Here is a 15,491-nt window from a genome sequence, read left to right on the forward strand (position 1 = left end):
TTGTTGAACACTGGTTACCACTTGTCCCCACACCTATACACCGAGTGAGATACTGCTGTGGTAGAACACAGGATTCATGCTGTCTCTACACCTCCACACCAAGAGAGGTATTGCAGTAGTGGAACATTGGATTTCGCCTGTCTACACACCTACACCCCAAGTGACGTATCACAGATGTAGAGCACAGCATTGCACCTGCTTCCATACACAGGCACCAAGTGAGGTACTGTAACGATAGAACACCAGATTCCACATGTACACATACCTACACACAAAGTGATGTACAACAATGGTAGAACGCTGGATTCCACCTGTCTCCACCCCTATACACCGACTATGGTTCCACAATGGTAGAATAATGGATACCACCTCTCTCCACATTTAGTGAGTTTCTGTAATGTCTGAACCCTGGATTCCACCTGTCTACACAGGTACACATAATGTGTGTTACTGTAGTGGTAGAACACCAGATTTTACTTGTCTCCACACTCTCACAATGAGTGAGGTACCAAGTGCAGGAACAGCGGATCTCAGTTGTCCCCAAATCTAGACACCAAGTGAGTTACTGCAGTGGTAGAACACTGGATTCCACCTGTCTCCACACCTGTGTGTGTGTGTGTGTGTGTGTGTGTGTGTGTGTGTGTGTGTGTGTGTGTGTGTGTCTGTCTGTCTGTATAGAGAATACAGAAATGACTGATAACAAAATCGGGTGGTGATAAAGGTCTACCGGAAGCCTTCTTGGACTTATAGATACAAAGAATGGCTTCCTTTTTGTTGCTTCTAAGGGTAGCTTACGATGATGTATCGAGTAAGAGTTAGTGAACTGCGTGGCTTCTTTATTTTTGGTAATATTTGTGCTTTTATCTGTAGTGTGATTATGTTCCGTCACTATAAATTGCTTTGGTTTACATTGTTGTGTATCGATATTATTATGCACCCAAATGCCAAATGATGGTCTAGTAAGTAAATAACTATGTAACAGACATATTATTTGGTAATTGTGTCCTCCCTCTTAAAGGCTCTTAATATATTCAGGATCGAATTTTAATTACTATAACATATTAAAAAATAAAAATCGTACGAAGTACAGACGTACCATTCACTACCTGTTCCAAGCACGGTACCTCGGTCATTGTATCTTCATACGTCACATCACCTTTTCTCTTTTTAATCACGTTGTCAATTTTTGCTTGTAATTTCCTCTGGATATCTGTATCTCTAGCGAGCTCATAAAGGCGAAAGTATATGGTGAAATAGAAAGTTTCGAAGCCACCGAGGAAGAACACACGCATTTGTGCTGCCACCTCCTTGGTCGTCAGGGTTTTACTTTCTTCTGCCAAGTATAAAATATATTTGTAAGGATTCACTTGTGTCGTAATACAAGGTAGAGACTCAGAGAAATATATTTTCTGAAAACTTCGTGCTGGTTATGTCAGGTTGGGGAAAGGCGCTGTTTCAAACGCACTTTTATTATAAAGAACTTAAATATCACCAATAATTTGAAAAAAATTACCTTGACAGATACTATCCCTAAATGAATAATATAGAGAAATTAATACATAAATTTATGGAAGATACATGATCATTTATACTGGATGTTTGAAACGGAGTGCCCTTTCTTTTTTTTAAAAAGAAAAGAAAAAAAATTCTTTATTCAACCAATGATATTCATACATAATAACACGCCACTTTATACATTAGTGGGTATTAATTACTACAGTACAGTTATTAACATTGCAGCATTATTACAAGTTTTCTACATTCTACCTTGCTACAGGATGTGAGAGTGTTTGTTTGTTATTGGTAATTCGATATTCTACTTTCTACTTTATCTACTCTACTGTCCTAACAATCTACTCCTGCAGTGTTACAGATGTCCAGATTATCTATAAACTTACATCTTGTGTCTGTGCCCACAGAGCTTGCCTCAGTGGGTGTGCCCCTGGCACTGGGCTGGCCTTAACCTTTAAGTTGCTGCAGGTACTGTCAGTGGGTGTCCGAAATCCACAGTCTACTTAAAAACTACCTACCTGCTATGAGTCATTATCGGTGTGCATAAGTCTAATCCGAGATTTTTCGGATCTTCCCCCTAATCCAAGACTTGGCGGATTCCGACAGTCACGGCGATCGGCCAGTTCACGCCCCGCCAGAATGGGATAGGTGTGGGTGTGTCCTATTTTGATCATGATTTATAGATTGTCCCCACGATATTCTTGCAGAGCCTTTGCCGATATCTCTCTGGCAAGACTATCGATGATCCTGAATGTGGTTGTGTCTCTAATCAGATGGTATGCGTCTTTATTGGGTAATTGGCGTCTTAAATCGGTGGCTTCGTCATCTAAAATGGGACACTCGTATATCACGTGGTCCGGAGAACCAATTTCAGCACCACAGTCACACGAAGGGGTAGCCCTCTTTCCGAACCGGCAAAGATGTGCAGGGTACGGCCCATGGCCTGTAAGGAAGTGCAGCAATCCCTTGCTCGGTTTGAAGTGTGAGATTTGCAGTCGTTCCTTAATTCTGTCCCAGAATTCCTGCCACAGTTCTTCCCCTCTCCTTTTCATTGCGAATTTGTCCCCCACCTGCACCCCCAGAATGTGTTTTGTTTTTTCAGGTCCCCTCTTTTAACCTAATACCAGGCTGCTTGTTCCCTGATTTTAATGTCCAAGGGACATAATCCCGAGAGAATTAATAGTGCTTCCCTAGGAGATGTTCTGTAAGCACCGATCGAGCGTAAAAGCATACTGCACTACACGCTCCTCACAGCCATGGCAGGCACGACCCTCAAGAGCCTGTGCGCCAAGTCCCCAGACCCATAACACACAATGGAGGCGAGAATGGTGTTGTGAAAATGCCTAATCAGATCTGGGGGGGGGGGGGGGAGGTGAAATCTCCTGTGCCCAATCATGATAAGGTTATTCAAGGCCTCTAACGACCTCTGGGTTACCGCTTCAATATGCTGAGATAAGCTCCATTTCTCATCTATGATAACACCCAGATATCGGGCCTCACGACGCCGAATGACTGGTGAGCCCTCAATCCTCACTGTCGGATTTTTGGCCAATTGGCCCTTTAGTATCAGGTACATTGATTTGTTTGGCGCAATTTTCGTCTTAGTCCTTTAGCACCATTGTGTTAGTATTCTTGTAGCCCTTTCGATCTTAGGCTGAAGATCTTCATGTCTATGGCCACCCACCAGCAGAGGCTCCATGTTTATGTCCCAAAAGAGTGGCCCCAGGGCTGAGCCATGTGGACACCTCTTTGTGACCTTTTTGCCAAGTCTCCCGCTAGGGGACGACAGCCAAACCTCCCTATACAATAGGTCCTCAGACAGCCATATAGCAGCCCTGGACACTCCTTCTCCCGCAAGCAGGAGAAGAGCGAAGGCCACCACAGTTTATCAAAGGCGCTACTGATGTCAACCATGATGCCAACTATGTACTTGTGTGCGGACGACCCTTACACCTCGGTCGCCAGGGCAGTTGCGCCAGACGCCGATCGCCCCTGCCGAAAACCGAATTGCCTACCGCTCACCTCACACAGCACTCGGTCTGTCGGCCAGCAACCGCTCAAGCAGTCTGCCCAACAGGTCCAAAAGACATATTGGTCTGTAGGACTTGACTTCCTTCGGGTCTTTGTCTTGGCCTTTCTTAATAATCACGACATTGACCTGTTTCAATTGGAGTGAAATGTCCCAAGGCGCAATGCTTTGTTGTATATTCTTGTTACAGGTGTTACTAGTTGAGGAGCGAGGAACTACACCACTTCCGCTTGAATGCCGTCTGATCCTGGGGCCTTCCCTCTCTTTAATGATTTTATCTGTGCCGCCACTTCCTCTTCAGAGAATGGATAAACCTCCATATCGTTCTAATATCCTTCCTGAACTGTTTGCCTAATTAGGCACTGCTCTTCTGTGTCCTCTTTTACGTTGTCGTCAGGGAGCAGGGACAGGAGGAGGACCTCAGCAGTTTCCTGCCAGGATACTGTCATCCAGTTCCCATCCCTGACAATGGAGAGCACCATTGGCGACTGAACGTTTTCTGGTACTATCTTATATGGGATGCACCAGAGATCAATAGCCAATTGACTCAGCACATACCTTTCCCAGCTCTGGATCCTGACTGTTCTTAGCTCCTTCTGAAACTGCTTCTTAGTGTCCCTGTAGATTTTCAACCAGCGTTGTTTCCCCTCCCAGACGACACTTCGCTGGTAGTACCTCCTCACCCTCCTGGCAGCCCGACGCATCTGCTCCAGTTCCCCAGACCATGGCGACGGAGAGGCTGCTATGGCTCTCCTCCTGGTTGGTACAGCAGCCTTTACCACCTGGGTAAGTGCACTCACCAGTTCTTCGGCGTGCCTGTTGACGTTTTCGTCATCTTCCGGCCATATCGGAACGTCAAACTCTCTTGCAAGGCGCTCCCAGTTGGTCTTATTATACTGAAGTTGCACTTGCCACCCCATGTCCCTGTTGCACTCTTTGTCAGAAAGCGTAAATGTGATTAGATTGTGGTCACTAGTGGTGATCGTGTCTCTTACCGTCCAGTTTTGTACTTTGGCAGCAATATTTGCTGATATTAACGTTAGATCGATGTTCGTGCTCTCACTCCCTCCGCCAGTATAGGTGGGGGGGGGGGGGGGGAGAGGTTACCTGGTCGATTAGCAATAAGCAGCTGTAATGACATGATGGTTGCTTCCAGCTTTCCTCCTATTTCATCCCGAGTGCCACTGTGCCATAGGGGGGATTTGGCATTCGCATCAGCTACCACTACAACTTTGCGGCCTCTCAGCACCGCGTAAACTAGCACTAGTTGGTATAGATATACTTCTATGTCGGTGCCGTACTGGAAGTACATGTTCACCACGTATATGATGCCCACTGGTGACTGGATCTCAACAACAATACAATGCTCTTCAGAGAGATGTGATAGCACTGTGATGCTTAATGCTTTGTTAACCACTATGATAGCAGCCTTCGGGTCATCCCCGAAACTTACTATCTGCTAGTTCACAGAAACAAATACTATGCTCCCTGCAAGAGAGTATGGCTCCTGTAGACAGAGCATGTCAAGGCTCATCTCCTGCACCACTCTCTGAAGCTCCTGCATGACCAGCCTGCTGTTGTGTGCATTTTACTGCCCTATCTGGATTGCTGTAGTTGTGGAAAGTATGTGTGGACATATGATTCCGGGAAGGTTTTCCTCCAATCAAATGCTATTCTGCCATTAGGACAGATTGATTATAGATTTCATCTAGATTGAATGTTTCGTTTCGCCTTTCAAAGACCTTTTTAATAAGGTCACGCAGGGCGCCAAAGTCAGTGGGAAGATTCATAGTCTTCAGCTGTATTGTATCAACAGCCTCCATGGCCGAGAAGGTGACTTAACGCCCGTATATGTGTGCTACTCGCACTAAATGTCGCAGTGCCGTGGTCAGGGCAGCCATCTCCTCCAGGCAGGACAACTGTAAGGAATACTCAAGATTTAGATAAATCCTGAGAGGATCAACGTCTACTCGTCTGACTGGTGGTTGTCCCGAGAGTGAGCTATCATTTGTACTACTAATTGTACTAACTTGTAATGGTGGTTCTGAAGCAGAGCTTTCTGGTACAAACACTGATCAGCCCACTGCAACAGGACGCCAATATAGTGTTGCCCGGTTTTCTGGCATTTTATTACCCCGGTAGTAGGGAGAGTGAGCGGCCACTTGTACCCAAGGGTCCGTCTGGATGCACGTGTCCTTCATTTCCACCCTTCTTGATTTGGCTTCTCCAAGGGAGGTTAGGAATTTTTTAAATTTAGCTGCCCTCGCCGCATCCCTTCGCCTCTTGCAAGGGGATTTTCTTTTTGGCATCCTGGGTGTCGCTGTCACCTCAGCCATAATCAGTTCTAGATATTAACCTTTGCTCCAGCATTCTATACGTGGGGCAATTTCTTTCTGTAGCAGTGCAAGTCTTTTCTTCTCTCTTAGTACAGGGGATACAAATTCCAGGTCTTGTGCAAATTCTTTTAACATGTTCTTCTGCTCCACACCTGGAGCAAGCCGGCTTCTGATCACAGTATTTTGTGTATGTGGTTACGATCTCCGCAGTTGTGGCAGCGAGGTACCACCAAATGGTCCCGCACATTTATTGCGTGGAAACCAACGTAGATCTTACCCATAGATGTAAGTTTTTTCCACATTTTACTTGAGACTTCTGCAACATGATGAACAACGTCTCTCACCCTAGGCCCTGTTTTGAAACGCAACTTAAATTCATTTTTAAACTCTTCTGTGTCCATGTCTTCAAAATTTTGACTTCTTATGGCTTCACACAAATCGTTGTTGTCTGTTGTGAGTGGAACATCGTACATAATTACTAGTGGGTTTCTCTTTCTGGGGGGTTCACATTTATAGCCTTTGCATAATTTTAGGTTGCTTAATATTTTGTTTTTGTCATCATCAGTTGCTACATCGACTATAACTACGTTTTTGGTAGCTTTGACTTTGTTGCTCTTTATTTATTCTTTGATTGAATTTATCATAGTTGTGAAAATCTCTTGTACTTTTTTGGTGTCTTGAGCAGGCAAAGGTCTCAAAAGACAGCCATTTCTGGTCTTTGCGACACTTTGACTATAGTTTCCCTTGTGGTGTGGCTCTTTGGTGCTGCTTGAGCCACTACACCAGCCCATGATTTTGATGGCTGTTTGCATAGCCTTTCTTTCTCTTTTTGCAATTCCTCAACCCGTCCCTCGAGCTTTGCGTGAGCAGTGGCCCAAGAGGCAAGTTCATTTTTTAGTGTCAATATCGCAGCTTGGCTTATTCTCCCGTTTTTTACCTTAGGTCTCCAGGAACTGCGTTATCTTGGTGTGTTTGTCGTTTATGCTTTCCTCAAACTGCCCCGAGCCCCCTTGTGGGGAGGGAACAGAAAGCATCGAAGCCCTCGTAGGTGCACACAATTCGCATGTCTCTTCGTCAGCCATATTTGTAGACAAGCGAAAAAGGATTGGGAGCCCATTTCTTGTCCCAGACCGGCTCCTCTAGCATGCGAGTGGGGGAGAACTGTTGTATCTCGCCCACCGGCCTCGCTCCAGGGCCAAGGGCATTCCTGAGCTGCCGGGCTCAGCACGTCATCGCCAACGCACTGATTCCCCCCCCCCCCCCCCCCAGTGGCCCCTCATCGATGATTTCACTCGACACTCCTCACTCCTCAGCAAGTACACCCCACACTCTGGAGAAGCAGATGCACCTCTCGTCCTTCACCACCTACTAGCCTGAGCTTCCACCTCTCGGCCAAGGACCCACTCCTACTCAGGTGGTAGGCCAGTCACCCAGTCGTTCCGCGGTCTGGACCCAGTTAAGGGGGGTAGGACGTCAAATGGGCCGACTTGGAGCATGAGAGGCACCACAGGACATTTTATTTTCTACTGTCTATACTTTTACAAATAGATTAATAAAACTTTGTCAGCATGTCAGCATGACCAGGAAGGATTCAGGATTCACATTAACTACAAAACTGGATTTTTTCTAAACATAAAGTTTAAAACATAACAGCTCATACATTTTTTCATAAATTAAATAGATTCTAGAGTTTCAGACACCTGTAAGTATGGTTTTTATGCTGTGCAAAATTCATCGAACAGTCTCTCTTACTTATGAAGGAAAGTGTACCTATAGCAAAATTTCACATATAAAAAAATTATTTTGCTATGTTTTTGAACTTCCACTACTACGAGTGTGAATCCTGAATCCTTCCTGGTCATGCTGACAAAGTTTTATGAATTTGCTTGTAAAGGTATAGACAGTGAAAATTAAAATGTCCTGTGGTGCCTCTCCTGCTCCAAGTCTGCCCGTTTGACGTCCTACCCCCCTTAACCTGGCTCAGGCTATGTCACCACCTCCTCTGTTTGGCGGAACACGCCCCGGTTACCTACAGGCGTGGCGAAGGGCCCTTGCCGACTCACACCGAGATGCCACGAGTGCAAACGAGGTCGCCGGCATGTAGAGCACATGATGGTCTGTGCTCTGCACAAAGGGAGGGAGAGGAGCAGCAGCTGCCCAGTGCAGTGGGGTTGCACACAAGGTGAGCAACACCCCCCACAGCCTTGCAGCCCCCCTCAACCGTCTCCCCCAATGGACAGATCTTCGGTCCCTGAACACAGCTCCCCCTGTGCCACACACCTTTCGCTTTCACATGGGTCGCAGCTCTTCCTTTCGATGCAAGGCAAAATCCGGGCGGGTCCGAGAAATGCCAAGCTTGACGTCTGGCACTACGGGAAGGGGAAAAGAGCCACTTGGGAAGGAGAGGCTATGTGTGACGCATTACTTCACCGTGTGAGGCCTCGCGCGTGCAAGCCCGACCAGAAGCGATGCGCCCTACTGCGAGGTTCCGTGCCTTACGGAGCACCGGCAATGGGCAGGCCCGCACCAAGCACACCGTCAAGCGACCGAGGAACTGCAGGCTTGCACCCGCGCTCGACTCCTTCGATCTCACGCCAATATATTAAGGATCGAATTTTAACTACTATAACATATTAAAAAATAAAAATCGTACATAGTACGGACGTACCGTTCACTGCCTATTTCATGGACGGCATCTGGGTCATTATATCTTCATACATCACATCACCTTTTGTCTTTTTCATCACGTCGTCCATTTCTTCTTGCATTTTCTTCTGGATATCTGGGCCTCTAGCGAGCTCATAAAGGCAGAAGGATACGGTTAAGTAGAAAGTTTCGAAGCCACCAAGAAAGAACACCTACATTTGTTCTGCCACTTCCTTGGTCGTCAGGGTTTTACTTTCTTCTGCCAAGGATAAAATATTTTTTTGTAAGGAGTCACTTGTGTTATAAAACAAGACAGTGAATATGACAAAGATATTTTCTGAAAACTTCCCTCTGGTTATTGTAGAGATGGAGAAGGGCTCTGTTTCAAAACGCACTTCTATTATAAAGAACTTAAATATCATCAATAATCTGAAAACAATTGCCTTGACAGATACTGTCCTAAATGAATAATATAGAGAAAATAATACATAGCCTTAGGGAAGATACATGGTCATTTACACCGGATGTTTAAAACGGAGTGGCTTACACTTTCTTGAAGCAAATGATGTTGATGAAAAATTGTAACCTCCGCACAAAAAAATAAATAAATAAATAAATAAAATAAAATAAAATAAAATGACTAATATTCACATTTAGTGTAACTTCCGAACAGTAAAATTCCGAAACCTCCCAACAGTAAAAAATATAATTAGTTATATCATTAACATTCAGCGTAACCTCCCAATAAAAATTCCGTAACCTACCAATAACACAATGTGACTAATCTCTCAATAAAATTGTGGCTCACTTATAACCTTTCAATAATTGACTGTGAATTTAAACTGGTAAATTTTGGACGTCAGCAGCGCTGCGTCATGACCCTGAAAGATCATTCTGAATAAATTGAAAATTCTTACCTCAATAAGGTCGCCGGATAACGCGTATATATCTGCTCCTATAAGAAATTTTTCTGGCACAGCCCAGTGCAATGGTGCCTGATAGATTTTTCATGTATAAAAAGAAACAACTGATTTTTCTTTTCAATAATCGCGAAGACCAAGGATTGGAGAAATTAGTAAATTCTTTAAATTGAAATGAATGATTGTCAAAAGTTACTCTTAATGAGAAAGATTATTATTAACAGATTTTTAAAAAACATTTACATGGGACTTGATATAACAATACTAGATATGCGCGAGGCTGCTTTTACCTTATACTACAACACTCAGGCTCTGCCATCACTCCCCCACGACCGGCCCAGCCAACTCCATACACCAGACTGCTCGCTAGCAAGTAGCAACTACTTACTCCAACTGCTGACAACACTGCTCTCTGGTCTAAGATGCTCTTATAGCTTACATATCGCAGGCAGCGCGTGAGCAATCCATCGAAATTACATGTGCTCGAGTGCGCTAGCAACGAATTCCTGAATCATGGACCTCTTACATAACCCTCCACTGGAGGGTGGGGGGCAAAAATTTGGCAGCGATGGTGAGTCAATTGGACTTTCCATGAGCAACAAATTCTTCTATAATCTATAATATATTGATAAGTGCAGAACATATTAAGAAATGAAATAGAGTGCACAGGCACTGTGTTAAGAACATATTGAGAAATGACACAATGTATACGCAATGAGTACAAAATATATTAGCAAATGACATAAAGTGCACACACACCATATAAGTCTTCACCATTTTACAAGAGTTTACACATATTGAGAAATGAAATAAAGTGCACACGTACTGTATAAGTCTTTACCATTTTACAAGATTTTAAATATGTTAAGAAATGAAATAAAGTGCACACACACTGTAAAAGTGCTTAGCATATTATAAGAACTGAATACAATAAGAAATGAAATAAAGTGCACACACACTGTAAAAGTCTTTAGCATATTTAGGACAACTGATCATATTAACAAATGAAATGAAGTGCACACGCACTATATAAGTCTTCAGCATTTTACAAGAACTGAATACATTAAGAAATGAAATAAAGTGCACGTGCACTGTTAAAGTCTTTAGCATTTTACAAGAGCTGAATACATTAAGAAATGAAATAAAGTGCACACGCACTGTTAAAGTCTTCAGTATTTTTACATGAATTAAATATATCAGGGAGTGAAATAAAGTGCACTTGCACTGTAGAAGTCTTTAGCATTTTTACAAGAACTGAATACATCAGGAAATGAAATAAAGTGCATACGCACTGTATAAGTCTCTAACATTTTACAAGAACTAGGAAAGGAATAGGAAGTATAGCATCATGGTTGTAGCACAGTGGGTTGCAGGTAGCTGCACTGAAAGTCCATATCTTTCTACAGAAGCACAACACCAAGTGAGCCAATCTGAAGTTCTCTTCCCTGGAGTATTTATCAGTGTAGCCAAGACACTGAAATATTGTATTAATATTCTGTGTTATCATTTTGATAGTATATTAGGTACACCAAACAGTAGAACCATAATGACATCTCCTTTGGTCATAGTGGTGGACAGCTTAATATGTCAACACCACCTTCTTGTAGAATCGATACTCTTACATCAACATAGAATTAGTGCAAAAACCAAATACAGTGCTCCCTGATCATGAGGATGGACAGGACATACGGATATAGCAGTAATTGCTGGTAATTAGGTCAGAAGGTGAAGGATACATTAAGTTTTATGCTTGTCATCATAGAATTACACTAGTGTATCAACTGATCTGAATAATTATTGGCACTCATTGGTCAGTTACTAAACATTTCTGTACTATGTATGGAGTATTATAGAACATTATTCATAAGTCATCTAATTACAGTAATTATTGGCATTGTGGTTCATGGTGTGGGTTCCTGTAGCCATGTCCTAGTTCATGAACCACGGGCAACGTATGAGTGGCCAAGTAAGTGGTCCCGACAGTCGGGATACCAGTTACTTTGGAATAAGGCTGGGCATCTCGGACATATTCTGAGTCGTGGTCACCTTTGTGCTCATACGGCAAAGACTACCAAATCCACCGGTTAGTCCCTCAGCCGTTAGGGGTAAAACCCAATGGGACTCGGGGCAAGTAAGGCTAGCAACCTGCTTCCCTGGTACTTTAAATATGATGCTGGCAACAATCAGAGCAAAATGCCTCGGATCTTTGGAGGTGACGGAGTCCCACCTCTAACTGACAAACCAGGGACTCCTAAGATACGACTTGGCAAACAAATGGTAATGAGGTGGGGAGCTATTAATATCAATAGGGGCTACTCTGGGAAGAAGGTAGAGCTGGCAGAGGCTGCAAGTAAGATGGGGCTGGACGTTTTAGCTGTTAGTGACATTCGGGTAAGGGGTGAGAAAGAAGAAGAAGTGGGAGAATACAAGGTCTACTTGTCAGGAGTCAAAGCAGGAATAGCACAATGGGGTGTAGGGCTTTACATCAGGAAAGAAATGGAACCCAGCGTAGTTGCAATAAGGTATGTAAACGAACGACTGATGTGGATAGATTTGACAGTGTCTAGCAAGAAAATTAGGATTGTGTCAGTATATTCGCATTGTGAAGGGACTGATCAAGATAAGATGGATAGTTTTTATGAGGCACTCAGTGATGTACTTGTTAGAGTAAAGGACAAGGACAGTGTTCTGCTCATGGGTGATTTTAATGCCAGGATTGGAAATCGAACAGAAAGGTATGAAAAGGTTATGGGTAAATTTGGAGAGGATATGGAGGCCAACAGGAACGGGGAACAACTCTTGGATTTCTGTGCCAGTATGGGCTTAGTAATCACAAACTCCTTTTTTAAACATGAGAACATTCACCGGTATACTTGGGAAAGCAGGGGAACCAGATCTGTCATTGACTATATAATAACAGATCAGGAATTCAGGAAGGCTGTGAGGGACACACGTGTATTCAGGGGATTCTTTGATGACACTGATCATTATTTAATCTGCAGTGAAATGGGGATTGCGAGGCCGAAAGTGCAGGAGGTCAGGTCCATATGTAGGAGGATAAGAGTGGAGAAATCAGGATAAGGAAATCAGGCACAAGTACATAACAGCGATCTCAGAAAGGTACCAGTTAGTTGAATGTAGTCAATTACAGTCATTGGAAAAGGAATGGACAAGGTACAGGGACACAGTACTAGAAGTGGCTAAAGAATGTCTTAGGACAGTAGTGTGTAAAAGTAGGAGGAAGCAAACAGCTTGGTGGAATGACACAGTCAAGGCAGCCTGTAAAAGGAAAAAAGAAGGCGTATAAAAAATGGCTACATACTAGAACTCAGGTAGACAGAGAAAGTTATGTTGAAGAAAGAAACAAAGCCAAATAGATAATTGCAGCATCCAAGAAGAAATCTTGGGAAGACTTTGGAAACAGGTTGGAGACATTGGGTCAAGCTGCTGGTATGGCATTTCTGCGTAAGTCCTCTCATTACAGTTATCACTGGTATGGCATTTCTGCATAAGTCATCTCATTACAGTAATTATTACAGAACATTATTTATAAGTCATCTAATTACAGTAATTATTCGCATCATAAGTCTTCTCATTACAGTAATTATTGGCATAGCATTTATGCATAAGTCATCTCATTGTAGTAATCATTGACATTGCATTTATTCACAAGTCATCTTATAACAGTAATCATTGGCATAGCATTTATAGAGTATAACACTACATCATTTATAACTCAGCTCATCACAGTTATTGGCATTCATTTATAGAGTATAACAAAATATTACTAAGAACTCATGTCATTGCAGTAATTATTGGCACTCATTGGCCAGTTACTAAATATTTCTATTTATATATGGAGTATTACAGCACGTTATTCGTAATTCATCTCATTACAGTAATTATTGGCATAGCATTTGTGCATAATTATAAAACATCATTCAATATTACACAGAAGTCATCATTCAAAACAGGAGTTACTGCGTTTAGCAACAAATTGTTAGTGTTTATATATGATATTATGCAAGTGACATAAGACATATTTAAAATGTAACACATTGTAACTATTACTCAAGGTCTGTAGTCCAATAATACATAGATATAATGGATTCAGTACATGCATTATATTTAGGACTAGAAATATATCTTAAAGTGGTAGCATTATTTGATTGTATACTGGTAATAGTTGGGACAGGTAACAATTTTTTTGTGCTAGCAATGCATTGCGTTGGGATCGATAATTAACTGGTGGGGCATGAAAATATTTGGTTTTGACTTATTGCTGGAAATAAGGATTAATAACACCATTCGTCATGGGTCAGCTGTAGTAAGGTTATCAGACAAGCAGAGTATATATGATCACATTCATAAATGATAGACACAACTGGGTAAAAAAAAATGCAAGTATTAGAATAGGTTTCATAATTAAATACTTATAGCATATTAACATCATGAAAAGCTTCTCCTGGAAAAAATACAAAATGGATTATTGACCTGAAAGAAATGCATATTATGCTGAAAAGTAGTAAACTTCAAATTAACAGGTGTGTACTCAATATGTATGTACTCTAGCTGTCTTTCCCAAAACATTCAGTCATTATACTATGTGACATATGACATACTGTCAAAAGGAACTGCAACGAATTCTTAAATAACTACATAGCATTTCTTAACTAACAGAAAATATATAAACTTCATCTTGCCAAAGGTGTTTAATTTCTTTCCATACGTTGTCTTTGCTCTGCTCTTGTGCTATGTCTCGTAATGATGACGAAATGAAATTTTCGAATGCAACTTGTTGAATATACATGGCGCTAGAATTTGCTTGGCTGAAGTTGGTTGCGACGTCTTGCTGATTGTTGCTGAGAGAACGGGATAGTGCGTCTGCTACAATATTTTGAGTACCGGGAATGTGCCCAATTGTAAAATTAAATTCCTGTAAATAAAGTTTCCGTCTGCTTAATCTGTCATGTGTAAATTTAGCGGAAAGTAAAAACTGTATAGCTCTATGATCTGTGTAAACGGTAGTATGTCTTCCATGAAGAAAATGCCTAAATCTGGTAAATGCCCACACAACACACAATGTTTCAAGTTCTGTAACAGAATAATTACGTGCAGCAGGTGACAGAATTCGACTTGCAAAAGCGATGTCTTTAATTACTGTATTGCCATGTTCTTCAATTTCCTGAAAAATGTGTACGCCTAAAGCGGGTTAGAACTGTAGGTGGCAATGGAAAAATTTCTGGTAGGATCTGGGTGTGATAAAAGTGGTGCGTTCAACAAAGCTTGTTTCAGATTGACAAATTTAGATTGTGCTTGGCTATCCCAGGACCAAACAGCATTTTTACCCGTCATTTGGAATAATCTAGGGGTGTCTAAAGCAGAGTAATGAATAAATTTACGGAAAAAGTTAATTAAACCCAGAAAGCTTCGTAGTTGTTTCTTCGTCGTTGGAAGAGTAATGTCACGTAAAGCTTGAAGTTTTTCCGGGTCAGTCGCAATGCCTTCTGCTGAAATTACATGTCCAAGAAATTTTATAGAAGTTTTGCTAAAGTGTGATTTGCTAAGATTAACTGTCAGTCCTTGTGCACGAAAAGTTTGCAACAGTTGTTCCAGAATTAAATTGTGTTCAGACCAGTTAGCTTCTGCAATAAGGATGTCGTCTACATATGTTGTGATTCTGTCTTTAAGTTCTGTCGGAACTATACTATTCAAACCGCGAATAAATGCTGCTGAAGAAATTGTTAAACCGAACGGTAATTTGCAAAATTGATAACAGTCACCATAACAGAGAAATACTGTGTACTTTCTGCAGTTCGGATGGACCTGAATTTGCCACAATCCCGATTTCAAATCTAATGTGGAATAAATAGCAGTACCATGAAATTTCTGTAAAAGTTCTTCTAGTGTCTATGGGCGATCATTTTCATTAATAATAATGTCGTTGACATGACGCGAATCAAGTACGAGGCGAAGTGATCCATCCTTTTTCTTAACAATATGGAGCGGGTTTATGTATGGACTAACTGCCGGTTCAATAATTCCTTG

At 42.1% G+C, this 15,491-nt stretch overlaps 1 protein-coding gene across 1 annotated transcript in view; it reads right to left on the reverse strand.

Moving 5' to 3' along the window:
• The window catches only part of LOC124799013 (probable cytochrome P450 6a13), a 29,439-nt gene extending 28,147 nt beyond the window's left edge, over window positions 1-1,292 (reverse strand). The window contains exon 1 of the mRNA XM_047262550.1: window positions 1,097-1,292. Within this exon, the coding sequence (XP_047118506.1) occupies window positions 1,097-1,292 (196 nt within the window). The remainder of the gene's footprint in view (window positions 1-1,096) is intronic.
• Window positions 1,293-15,491: the final 14,199 nt, after the last annotated feature.

The sequence above is a fragment of the Schistocerca piceifrons genome, chromosome 5 (assembly GCF_021461385.2).
Source record: "Schistocerca piceifrons isolate TAMUIC-IGC-003096 chromosome 5, iqSchPice1.1, whole genome shotgun sequence".
NCBI classification, from domain to species: domain Eukaryota; kingdom Metazoa; phylum Arthropoda; class Insecta; order Orthoptera; family Acrididae; genus Schistocerca; species Schistocerca piceifrons.